Source organism: Lissotriton helveticus, chromosome 3_2 (assembly GCF_964261635.1).
Source record: "Lissotriton helveticus chromosome 3_2, aLisHel1.1, whole genome shotgun sequence".
Classification (NCBI taxonomy): domain Eukaryota; kingdom Metazoa; phylum Chordata; class Amphibia; order Caudata; family Salamandridae; genus Lissotriton; species Lissotriton helveticus.
Window position 1 is genome coordinate 102,076,197 of NC_136062.1, and position 13,270 is coordinate 102,089,466.

Genomic DNA, 13,270 nt, shown 5'->3' on the forward strand with positions numbered 1-13,270 from the left:
GAAGTCTCCTCCTTGTCGACTTAAATGTATTACATAGGAAGGTTTGGGCCTGGCGAGAGGTTCATTTTACTAGGTTAAAATGTCAGTTTAAAAACCTCACACACAGGCTTCAATTACAGGCCTAAATCATGTTAAATGTCTCCTTTAGTGGGTGGCACAATATGTGCTGCAGGCCCACATGTACATTTAATATACATGCCCTGGGCACATGCAGTACCACTTTACTAGGGGATTACTATAATGTTAAATATGCCAATTGGGTATAAGCTAATTTCACCATGTTTAAGGGAGAGAGCACAAGCACTGGTTAATAGTAGTAAAGGGTGCAGACTCCTGAAGCCAGCAAATCAAAGTCAGCAAAACAGGAGTCTGGAAGGCAAAAGGATGTCAGGTCCAACATAAATGTTTCGGTGTCCTAAGAAAAATGCAGTGACGGTGGATTCTGCCCCTTCTAAGCCACCCCTCGTGTGTGTGTAGCCAGTTGCTGGACACAAGGATCATCGCTATATATGTTGATGGGCGTACACAGCCTGGCAATATACATAGCTTCTTATCTGGAGGCTGTTAGTCTTTGGTACTTGGCATGAGGAGATTATAAATATGTGTTGGTGAGTATGTGGTAGAAGTCCAAATCTGTTGGTAGAGCATGGCCAGACCTGCTATTGTGATATTAAATGCTGTCAATCCATAGTTCAAGTCATGTGAGTGCCAGAATGACCTGTTTTGGGGCATATGGAGGACTGCCCTCACTAGTGAAGAGAATGTAAAAAGAGGAATCCCCTATTACTTGTGATTTTGAAGGCATGAGGAAGTTGTCAATACTTATCTGGCTTAAGCTATTTTTGGGCATGTAGAGATGGTTATTAGGCCTGGGGAGAGTTCACGGCGTTCCGCTCTGTGGAATTCTGCAAAGTGTCAGAAAAAACTCTGCCAAGCTACGCGGAGTACCACCAGCAGCGTAGTGGGTTACCTCGAGCCGCTCACACTGATTTATAGTGTCAGGTGTTTGCCCCATGCTAAAAAATCAGCACGAATGCCATCTTGCATGGTGCAAGAGGGTGCTGCTTCATTCTGTCACTCGAGTAGAAGTTCTAATCAAGCAGCAGCTTCCTCAACGTGAACGGAAGGTTACTCAGCGTGAGCAGTAGCGACCATCACAGACTGCCCGCGTTGAGAAATCTCACCGGGAAGTGGTCTAGCATTGGATTTTCCTCACCTCTGCTCACCAACTTATTATGCAGAGCACAGTTTATTGGAACTCCGTGAGCTCAGTGGAGTACAAAAAAACTCCACAAACAACACAAACAGAGCAGAGTTCAACACCCAGGCTTAATGGTCACCTCTTGTAGTGACTGTTTTTACCTGCTAATGAGAATTTGATTCCAAAAAATGCCTATTGTGCAGCAAATGAAGGCGATTGTTATCTATTTTGGGAATTTATGGACTGGAAGAGTGTTCTGATGGGCCAGTCCAGGATCCCCAACCCCATCACTGACCCCCAACATGTGACAGCTGCAGGGCCGGACTGGGAACAAAAACTGGCCCTGGCAAAGTGCTTGGCCGGTCCCCCTCCCCCCAGGGACGATTTTGCAGCTATGCTACAAAAACGACCCTGTAACAAAACGGCCCCCAGGGTCCCCACTACGGCCCCCCACCCATGCGGTGCACCGGGGGATTGCCCGGTGCCCGCTACAGCCAGTCCGACCATTGACAGCTGGCATTACATTTTATTGAACATTTGATTTGTTGTCCTACTTCTTAATACAATTGTAGAAGCTATCAATGCCTGTTTTGGAGCATGATGTGTCGGGCCATGCTTGTTGCTGGAGGGTTCAGTGACTAAATATCGAGGGACATAATATTGAATGCCCAAAATATCGACTCCAAAATATCGAAGTATAGAATATAGAATCCCTATCTGCAAACAGGTAAGTACTAAAATATCGAATCCAAAATATAGATTGTTAAAATATAGTTAACTAAAATATCGAATTTATTTTTTAAATGTATTAAAAATAATATAATAGTAAATAGATATTAAAAACAATTAAATAAAACATACTTAAAATAATATAAAAATGCTTAAAATGTAAAAATAATAAATGTAAAAAAAAAAGTAGATATTTTGTTGGATAGTGATAGGGTAGAAATTACTATTCCCACTCCAGTGAGTGCAACAGTAGGGAACACATTGGATAGAGTAGGGGTAAAAATTACTATTCCCACTTCAGAGAGTGCAACAGTAGGGAAAGCGTTGGATAGCGGGAGTGTAAAAATTACTATTCCCTCTCCAGTGAGTGCAACAGTAGGGAAAGCGTTGGATAGCGTAGGGGTAAAAATTACAATTCCCACTTCAAAGAGTGCAACAGTAGGGAAAGCATTGGATAGCGGGAGGGTAAAAATTACTATTCCCACTCCAGAGAGTGCAAAAGTAGGGAAAGCGTTGGATAGCGGGAGGGTACAAATTACTATACCCCCTCCAGAGAGTGCAACAGTAGGGAAAGCGTTGGATTGCATAGGGGTAAACATTACTATTTTCACTCCTGAGAGTGCAACAGTAGGGAAAGTAATGCTTTAATATTAAAATAAGATTAGATTAGTTATCAATACCAATAAAAAAGTAATTCAAAATAATTACCATTTAATAAAAAATTAATTATCAATTAAAAAATAATTACCAAATAGAAACATTAATTACCAATTAATAAAATGAATTACCCATTATTAATAATTAATTATCAATCCATTATCAATACATATAAATACAAATAAATATTTACTTTATTACAATTACATTACTTCCCACCCTATTCCCCTATAAACCCACAACCCACTCCAAATAATAAAAAATACAATCAACATAATTATCAATTAATCAATTAATAAAAATGAATTACCAATAATAAAAATGTATAACCATTTAATTAAAATTAATTAACAATTAATAATTAATTATCAAGCAATTATCAATACATATAAATAAAAATAAATATTTACTTTCTTACAATTAATTCACTTCCCACCCAATTCCCCTAAAATGCACAACCCGCTCCAAATAATAAATACAATTAACATAATTATCATTTATTCAATTATTAAAAGATAAGTACCAATTAATACAAATTAATTACCAATTAATATTTGATTATCAATCAATTAATTATCAATACATATAAATAAAAATGAATATTTAATTTACTATAATTAAATTACTTCCCACCCTATTCCCCTCTAAAACCACAACCCGCTACAGAATTAAATTCCTCAAAAATTAAATGACATTACATTCATTACTTTAAAAAAATTAAATATACATTACAAAAAAAAATACATAGTTTTAACACATATACTACCGTACATAACACTAATTTTTTTTTCGATATTATGGAAATCGATATTTTAAATTCGATATTATGGAAATCGATATTTTCTACTCCAATTTCGATATTCTGACTATGTTTTGGTGATTCGATATTCTGTCCTATCTATATTTTGGAGTTGATATTCTGGCCTGTCTATATTTTGGTAGGGCCCGATTCACAAAGGCAATTTGAGACAAAAGTACAACATTACGACTTTTGGCATTCACATAGATCATTTAAGAGTCGTATCTTTATGACAACAGTTAGACCAGAATCTCTGTACCCGGGCCGTACTCCCCAACTCAGGCTGTACTCTCCGGCTCGGGCGGATGAAGTGTAATCAATGAGCCTGGATGCAATTTTTACAAAAAGGAAAATTATGAATGTGTGATAAATGGTAGAGGAGATCATGAAAATCAGTTCGGGAGGGGGAAAGGGTTTGGCCAGACACTACATCATATCCCAGAAACGTTTGCTCATTTACATCATGGTACATGCAGTCCACAATTTGTGCTCTCCACAGTGTTTACTGTAGTGTCAACAGTACATTCAACACCAATGGGAGCGTAACAATCCCCTCAGTGGTTTATTTTAAAGTAGTCGAAGACATGCTGGTCTTCTGACCCCAGTAGGCCACCATCCCTGTGAATGCCAGCGATTCCCATTGGGTCACAAATTGCGACCTGCCTCATGAATATTCACGAGGCATGTCCTTTGTGACGCATTGTTGTACATAGCTGTTTGCGATTTCTTAATAGCAAATCACAAAAATTATCTATACGGAAATGGAAAACGGAAGTCTATGTACATCTGGCCCCTAAAGTCTTCAAATACTTTAATGATTTTGCCAATGTTACTGGCCAGCTAGTAACCCCATGGACAACCCATCATTTTTTTAAACAGCTAGTAACCTTTAAAAGTGTTGCTTTTTATGGGGGAGTTACCATACGTTAGCGTGGCACCTGCAAAACAAAAAACAATACATTTTGCACCCCAGACTAGGTTTGTGAGTCCCACAATGTAAGGACCTATGTAGTAGGGAGTATCCAGGTATCTGTGTCCCACCTCTTACAGCTCTGCTGCCGTTGTGGCTAAATTTGTGATATTTACATTTCACATGAATAAATACAGACATAAATGCATACATCCAACATTTACTAAGAAGTACAGAATTAAACCAATCCCTTTTAAGTTATCAGTACACTTATAGTAAAGCATCCTACAGTGTGTGCTAATTTTTTATGAAATGGGTATCCAAATATAGGCTTTGCTCCTTACAATTTGCAGCGAGAAAAAATATAAATAGTATTTGGTTTGATTCTCACAAACACTGTTGCTATTCTAAAAAGTATGGCGGGCGCATCCTAATTCGTTTTGTAGAACCGACGCACCTATGGTGGGCGGTCCCTTTTCCAGCAGCGATGGCGGCCGGTCCTAATCGGCCCCAATGTTGTTGCTTTACTGTATTAAACAACGTAATACAATTGCTTCCTGCCACCTACATATTATTGCACTCACTGTCATATTACTCAGTTCACGCCATTGCAAATTTCGGCTATGTTATCAGTGAAATTATCACAGTGTTGTACGCGCATAGGATTGCAGCGGATGCTTGTAAGTACATTTGGATAGGTGCGAAAAAGAATCTAAAACCTAGGCGTGAGCTTGCATATTGCGTTGATGATCGTGCTTTTGGATAAGTTACGAGTACCAGAAAATGAGTAAAGTGCTGTTTCTTTTTTCATTATTTCTTGTAAATAGGGCATTATCCGTGTTAATTTATTCAAAACACAGGCAACTTGTGACTGAATATCCATAACTAGCACCTGAGAGTCAAGCCCAGGAAGATTTATATATATATATTTTTATATATATATATATATATATCCCACACAAAAAGATTAACTCATGGCACTCCGCTTGGTAGTTTTCAAGATGATTTATTACAAAACTGTGATCACAGTTTTGTAATAAATCATCTTGAAAACTACCAAGTGGAGTGCCACAAGTTAATCTTTTTGTGTGGGATACAATGCGAGATACTGCCCTGATCTCGGCGCTGGCACCGACTTGAATGTGCTCCTTCTGCGACAGGACAATTGGTGGAAAGAAATATATATATATATATATATATATATTGTAGGTGCTAATTTAATGCAAAAAAGCAAAGCTCAAGCCCAAATTCTTATAGCGTGGTATTTATTACAACAAAAACGTCAAAAAACCACCCCATATATATATATATATATATACACACACACACAGAGTCAACGGGGCGCCCTCATTTACAGAACTGTTTCAACCATTTTCAGTCATCTTTTAATTTGCTCTCTACCGCCAGAGTTATCGTGTTCAAAAAATATGTCCAGATATTTACTATCCATCACCATGTCAGTATCCATGACTGAAGAATAGCTAAGTATCCCTTGAATTGTATATACATTTTTCTAAAGTTCAATAAACTTCTGTACTTTTCCATATGCCTTACCATAGGGAAAACTCCCACATTGTGACACAGACCTCTCCGTAAATTTTAAAGTTAGTAGTGTTAACTTTACACTTGTAAATTAAGGCACACCCCCTGAATTCATGTAAGTCTAGACTTTATAGTATGCAGTAACTTTACACTTTCAAATGGTGAATAGCCAATAGTATTAAAGTTACTACAAAGTGTCAGAGTGAATTTACACATGTACATACATTTAACTTTGTGAATAGGACCCTTTATTTTTGCTATGGTCTGCAAGTGGTCTGTCCAAGTGACTGACTAAAAATTACAAAATTCTTTTTTTCCCATTTGGATTCTGAAAATTGGACAACTGTTTTCAGTTGATAGAATTTTAAGGGTGATGAAGGAGGATCAAAAAACATTCAACATTTTTTTTAAGTTGAATTGCTATATGTGAAAAAATGCAATTCACTAAATTTCCTCAACATTTTAAATTAAGGGTGCCTTTGTCATGCTGCTTTTCCCCTACATGTTAATTCTTTAATATTCGTAATGAAGTTGATATCCTGCTTGATTAGATTTTATCAGAGCCGAGGTGCATTGACCATCCAATCTCCCCTATCACCATCATTATTAATTTACGATAAATTAATGCTATTATTTATTTTGCTTTGACATTCCTGTTTGCTATATTTAAATCGAAATGTAAAAAATAGCTACTACACTAAACTTTATTAAGCGTTTAGATGGTCCCCTTTTCTTACAGAACATGAAAAGCATCGGCTATGCAAGAGCACCGATTATATGAATCTGCACTTCAAAGTTAAATGGTTCTATAATGAATACGTGCGAGAACTCCCTGCCTTCAAGGCTGCGGTGCCTGAATATTCGTTGTAAGTAGTCATATGTGTTACCGTGTTTTGTGTGTGCTGATTATGTTGTTGATATTTAGCAGCTAAATAAAAGAAAAGTGCACTTGGGTTCTTTATCAACATTTTAACATAGTACTTTTTTGGTGCTGCATGTTCCTAACAGAAAAGTGTAACAATATACTGCAAATATTAATTATTGTTGGCCATCAGAATATATGTAATATCAAAATGTTTAATCATATAAATGAATGAATACCAACTGTTACACATTATTTTCAGTTTGTTCCTTCAAGTAATTTCATAATGTTTGTTTTACAATCGGCAAATAAAAACAAACGTGATTTTGATGAAATTCTTGCGATTACATTGAAATCTTGATACAGACTATTTTTTCTATTTCTTTACATTTATTTTTTATTGCACGGCTAATTAAAGCCATTGCAAACAGCTTGAAACATATAAAACAACATGACTTAGGAAATAGTAGTTTAACACAGGGTACAGTGTGGTTTAAAATGTCAATGCCTCATTGTTAAAAAGAATGGTTCAGTAACCAGAGAGCAGGATCGCTTGAATCTTTTTCAAGGTATAAGTGCGAGAAGCGACTGGTTGGCTCCTGGCATCATCCTATTGTTTGACTCCATTTGGAGTCATCCCTTTTAAACAAGGGTTCCTACTGTGTTTTATTGTTAATAGCTTAATGGTTGAATATTTACATTTTCAGGGAGGTGGGAGCGCACCAGACACGCCCCAACGAAATTACCTTTTGCATGATGGTTCATGTAGTTCATTATTTCTCGCTCAGTTCAATTCAAAGTGTTCATAGCCAGTGCTGTATTATTAGTTTCAATTCGTATCCCTAGACACGTGTTTCATGATTCCTCAATCGTCAGTAGGGAAAAAAAGCAAAGTTCATAGGTTGCAGGGCATGCTGCCTTATCTCTCAGGACCAGTTCCACTCACAGCATGAAGGTGCAGGCTCCCGAGCTCGTCAGCTCACAGGAATTTGATACTTTCAGGGAGGTGGGAGCGCACCAGACACGCCCCAACGAAATTACCTTTTGCATGATGGTTCATGTAGTTCATTATTTCTCGCTCGCTGAGAGATAAGGCAGCATGCCCTGCAACCTATGAACTTTGCTTTTTTTCCCTACTGACGATTGAGGAATCATGAAACACGTGTCTAGGGATACGAATTGAAACTAATAATACAGCACTGGTAATAATAATAATGAAACTAATAATACAGCACTGGCTATGAACACTTTGAATTGAACTGAGCGAGAAATAATGAACTACATGAACCATCATGCAAAAGGTAATTTAGTTGGGGCGTGTCTGGTGCGCTCCCACCTCCCTGAAAGGGTTGAATATTTACAATCGTCCCTCCCCCTCATCAGTTGGTGTAAGTTAGGAGTTCCATGTGCGCATGACCCATGGGTGATTATGCCCTTGGAGCATTTCCGGGTGGAGAGCGGGGCTCAGTCAATATTGTTGAGGGGCATGCAGGCTCGAATACTGGTAAAGGCTACCAAGGCCTATGAAAGTGCGTAGAGTGCATTCTGAGCCCAGACTACACACTGAGGCGGTGCTTGACCAGAAGGATTAAACGGGAAAGGTGGGCAAAGAGCGCGGGGAGAATTGACTAGGGGGAGTGCAATGGCCCGGAGAATGTGTTCTATTGTAATTGCGTTACATTTTAGTGGTTCCGAATTTGTGCAGTCTTAGTACCGGCAGAGTGAAACCCTGCTTATAGTTGGTAAGATTCCTAATAAATGATGTTAGTGCGTGAAAAGTGGACTGCTCACTGGGATGAGGAAACAGATTTGCCAACCAGTAGACCATAGGCCGGAGGAGATAAGGCCTAACGCATAGGTCTTCAAACTGTGGGGTGCGCCCCCCTGGGGGGAGGGTGCAGCAACCTTCCAGGGGGGGCGCGCACTTCACCTTCTATTGTTCCTTTCAGGCCCCAGTCGCCAGTCGTGCATCTCAGCCCGGGCTGCTGCAGCTTCTGGGGCTCGGCTGAGTGTCTGGAGTCACAGGTCTTTTGATGGCCAGAGGCGGAAAGATTTCAGAGGGGTTGGGGAGTGGGAGGGGGGCTAATTCTTCCAGTGATAGGAAGAGTGGAGATTCAGGGGCTTTAAGAAGGGATGAAAAACAACAGAGCCTCATTAAAGCGAAAATTGTCTTTTAAAGACCTGCAAAGTACTCGGTGGGGCTAAAGGGTAATTAAGTGACTGTCTGTCACTTAATTACCCTTTATTTCAGAGTTGGAATGTTCTGGAATTTCTGGGAAGCATCAAAAGTTTCACCACCTAGTGTCAAACAGTTCTACTCATAAAAACAGTACCTCACATGTGTGGGGAGTGTGCGATAATGGGCAATTACAGGCCAAAAGTGGGACGGTGTGAAGTTACTATGCAATCTAGATGGGAGTCACATGCCTACGTTTTGGAATATCCCGGTTCTGTGCTATAGGCCCATCCACACACACTGATTACCCTTTTTATCAGGAGAAGTATGAGATCATTGGATGGTGCTACTTTTATTTTATGGCATTATTTTCTGCAAGAAAGTACAAGTACAATCAAAACCGTGATGAATGGTTTAATAAAATGCAGGTATGGGGAGAGGCAGGAGTACATCTGAGCACATCCTGCCAGTGGCATCAGTAAGTAAAGAGGAAACCCCACAAGGGTAGAACAATCTATTTGATTAAAGTAAGCAGATGGTTGCATGTTGCAATAGTATAAGCACTATTAACTTTGCTGAAATAGTCTGAGATATGCTATTTAGCCTTCATACTTCTGCGTTGGCAGTTGTATTTGTTTGCAATCGTGCACGATAAGCAAGTATGAATATTGTGCTTTTGTCGGTGATTGTAAGATTTTTAATCCAGCACTCTGTTACTGCTGTGAGAACGCGCTGCATCTGTTCTCATCAAGAGCAAAACTAGTCATTCTTCATGAGGGCTTTAAAGGTTAATACATAGGCGCCTCTATTCCAGTCCCCACTTAAAATAATCTCATCACTGCCTGTGCTCTTGTGATGCCGCTGCCAGCAAAACACACACCTTATCTGTCACATTTCAAGCTGGAACTGATTTCTCTCTAGAAATGGCTACAGCAGCAGTTAGATTTGATGTGCTACTAGGAAGTGGCACAGTTGTCTCTGAGTTTGTGCCAATGACTTTCATTAAGCGTCACATACTTCCTACAAATTGATGGCAGATTAGGTTTCGAAACATCACTGGCGGCCCTTCTGGGGCCACACCATCAGCAAGTTTTGCACCTGTTGAGGGCAATGCTGCTAATGCTCCTCCTAATTCGCTCCAACCTCTAGGTCGAGGATGGATTAAAAAATGGGCTGGATGCCAGCATTTTGGTTTTTTTTTTCTCAGGGTGTTTCCAGACACTTCAGCTGCTGCTTGCATTGTTCTGGTATATAGTCTTTAGTACTTCATCATGGCCATTTATTATTCAAACAAGTGTTAATGTACGTCCATTTCTCATAACTGCATTTAAAATGCTGTCTCTGCCTTCTCACCAACTGGGCTGTTTAATCCTTGATTACCTACAAGGCTGAAAATCAGGAACTTACATTTATTTTGTGTTTCACAAGTCTAGCAAGTGGCACTGTGCATATCATACTGCCAGCCTCTCCTGGATTTCCAGCTAACAATATGACTTGCTGTTGTGGGAAAAATGGGGCCAGATTCACAGAACTAACTTAAGACAAAATCCTAAACTTACTACCATTTTGGTATTCACAAAAGGCACTTACTCATTTTGGTATTCACAGAAGGCACTTACTCATTTCAGTATTCACAGAAGTGAGTATCCCTAACTTTAGGAATCCTAAATGCCTTCTTTGAATACCTAAAGTCTTAAAGTTATGATTTTTCTCAGTTTAGGAGTAGTAAAGTTAGGAGTCCTAACTTTACTACTCCTAAACTGAGAAAAATCCTAACTTTATGACTTTCGGTATTCACAGAAGGCATTTAGGAGTCCTAAAGTTAGGACTACTAACTTCTGTGAATAACGAAATGAGTAAGTGCCTTTAGTGAATACAAAAATGAGCAAGTGCCTTCTGTGAATACCAAAATGGTAGTAAGCTTAGGATTTTGTCTTAAGTTAGTACTGTGAATCAGGCCCATGGTTTTTTGATTGAGGGAGTGAAGACCCTTCTCAAGCCACAACCACAATCCCTGTTCGAGTGAACCACAATGGTCATTAACTAACCTGTGCCTAACCCTCAGGTAGCTTGGCACACAAGCAATCAGGCTTAACATAGAGGCAAAGTGTAAAGTATTTGTACAGCACACAGTCAGTAATAAAATAAAAATCTCACACCAATTTAAAAAAACAGAGAAACAAGTAGTATATAATTTGAATTTAGTTCAGATATGTTCAAGTAACTCTCCACTGGAGAAAAACCAAGGTTTTTCTTGTAAAACTGTCACCCACCATGGTTAACCCTTGGTGGCATCCTTCATCGTCGGCTCTATCCCGTTTGCTGTGGATCGGGGCATGCTGGGACCTACGACCTACGTGGGAGAACTTTTTGTTGTTATATACAATGATAAAGAAGTTGTTAAAAAAAGGAAGGGGAGTGCGGCATGTTGGAGTATGGTTAACAATACCTGGCTAGTAGGTGCCCCTTAATTTATTTCACACTTTAGTGGCTATGGGTAAAAAATAGGGGGAGTTTAGGATCAGAAATTTGTAAAGGATCTGTTCTCCTAAAAGGTCAACATGTTTGAAGCCGTGCCCTTAATTGGCTCTTACTCAGGACCTCAGGAAACGAGTTTCTTGGTACCATTACTATCATTTCACACTGGATGCACACTAATTGCATGCAGAAAAATCTAAATATATACAGTTACATCCTATTGAGCGTTCATTGTTTGGTTATCTATGGGAATATAATTGGAGAGTTAGATGTGCCAGACTATGGCTCTATACGTATTTCTTATGATTATTGAGTGATTTATTTCATTTGTTGTGTGTGAACACATCCAGGTGAAAACAAAAATGTGAAAACACCAACATTTAGTGTAGTATAGGAAATTAAAAACATACTGTGTTTTTTGGAACACCCATACATATACATAAGCATACCATGCAATCGAAGTTGTAATAAAAACACCACTACAAATTGGATGCTGTAATGTTAAATCATGGTACCTCTGGGGTGGGAGGGTTGCCTGTTGTCACACTCTATTGGTGTGGGAGAAATAAATATGGAACTCATGAGAAAAGAATTATAGCATAGTTTTTAAAATAACAATAAGCATATTTGTAAAGTTAAGGTAACTTTGAGGTTCCGCGGGACAATGAGTGTGCCTTGTGATCCTAGCCACTTAAGAAGAGCGTTTTTGCAAGTTCGGAAAAAATTTGTTTATTGAGAGGGGTGGTGGGTGCCGCACTTACCGTATGAAGGCAAAATCTCTGCCATTCCACCTCCTTGAATTTTCCACCGGGAACAGCATATTGTCAAAGCGGTGCCCACTAGTTGTCAGTTGTTCCGTGTGATACATTAGGTGTCAATCCTAGACAACATTATTTTATTTCAACTTGGATTACATTCCCTTCATTCATTACTATTCTGAGTGTTACTAGTTTGTTCATTTGTCCTCTGGCTGTCCTCTGTTTCCCGCCTCTCTCTCCCGTCAGGGTCTTGCTATGTATTTTGGGCTGGGTGTATCAGCTCTTGTCTCATCATTCCCCAGGCCTACAGCACCTCTGGTAAATTCTCATCTCTCCTCGTTTTCCTCATATGTTCATCCTCTGTACTGTTACCCATACTTTAGGAGCAGCCACCCATGTATCCCTAGCAGGACCTCTTGGAGGTAGCCAATGTATTGCTATTCATATTTTAGCCACTGTTAGTCCCAATATTAGGAAACGTCTGCTGGCTTTACATTGTTGGTCTATAGGTAGCAGTCCCAGGAGACAACTCCTCATTTCTAATGGGACCGTCCATCCCATTACTCTGTTAAGTTGTTCCATCACCTCTGTCCAATACTCCTTTATTGTGGGACAATGCCGAACCATATGTACAAACTCTTTCTCCAGGCACCAGCAGCTAGTGCAGCTTGGTTCTCGTGCTGCATTTATGGCATGTAGCTGCCTAGGAGATAGGTACGTCATGTGTATAACGTTATATTTTATCTGCTTAAACCAGGCACATATTGATACTTTACAGACTTTTCCCATGTATGCGGGCCCAATCTGCCAGGGTCAGAGGCTCCTCGCTAGCCGTCTGCCATCTCTCCTCGACCCTAAGTAGCTTACCTTGTTTATCTGCCCGCAGTGATCTGTATGAGTGGGTTACAAACAAGTGCCCCTGCCATTGTTATCATTGTGATTAATATGTGCATATGTTCTGGGGCCTCCGGGACTGTTGGCCAAAGCTGTCGGGCCATGGCTGCCATTTTTGCGTACTGTATGAATTTTCCCTCACCCAGCGTGAATGTTTCCATTGCTTCAAGGTATGTTATAAACTTGCCCTCGGGATATAAATCCGACAGCATTAAACGCCCCCCTTCTTTCTATTTTTCCACTGTTATTGTCTGCACTATCTGG

General features: G+C 39.5%; 1 protein-coding gene across 1 annotated transcript in view; it reads left to right on the forward strand.

Annotated features, from left to right (window-relative positions):
• The window catches only part of UNC13C (unc-13 homolog C), a 1,503,140-nt gene that overhangs the window by 1,087,631 nt on the left and 402,239 nt on the right, over positions 1–13,270 (forward strand). The window contains exon 19 of the mRNA XM_078684856.1: positions 6,578–6,704. Within this exon, the coding sequence (XP_078540982.1) occupies positions 6,578–6,704 (127 nt within the window). The remainder of the gene's footprint in view (positions 1–6,577; positions 6,705–13,270) is intronic.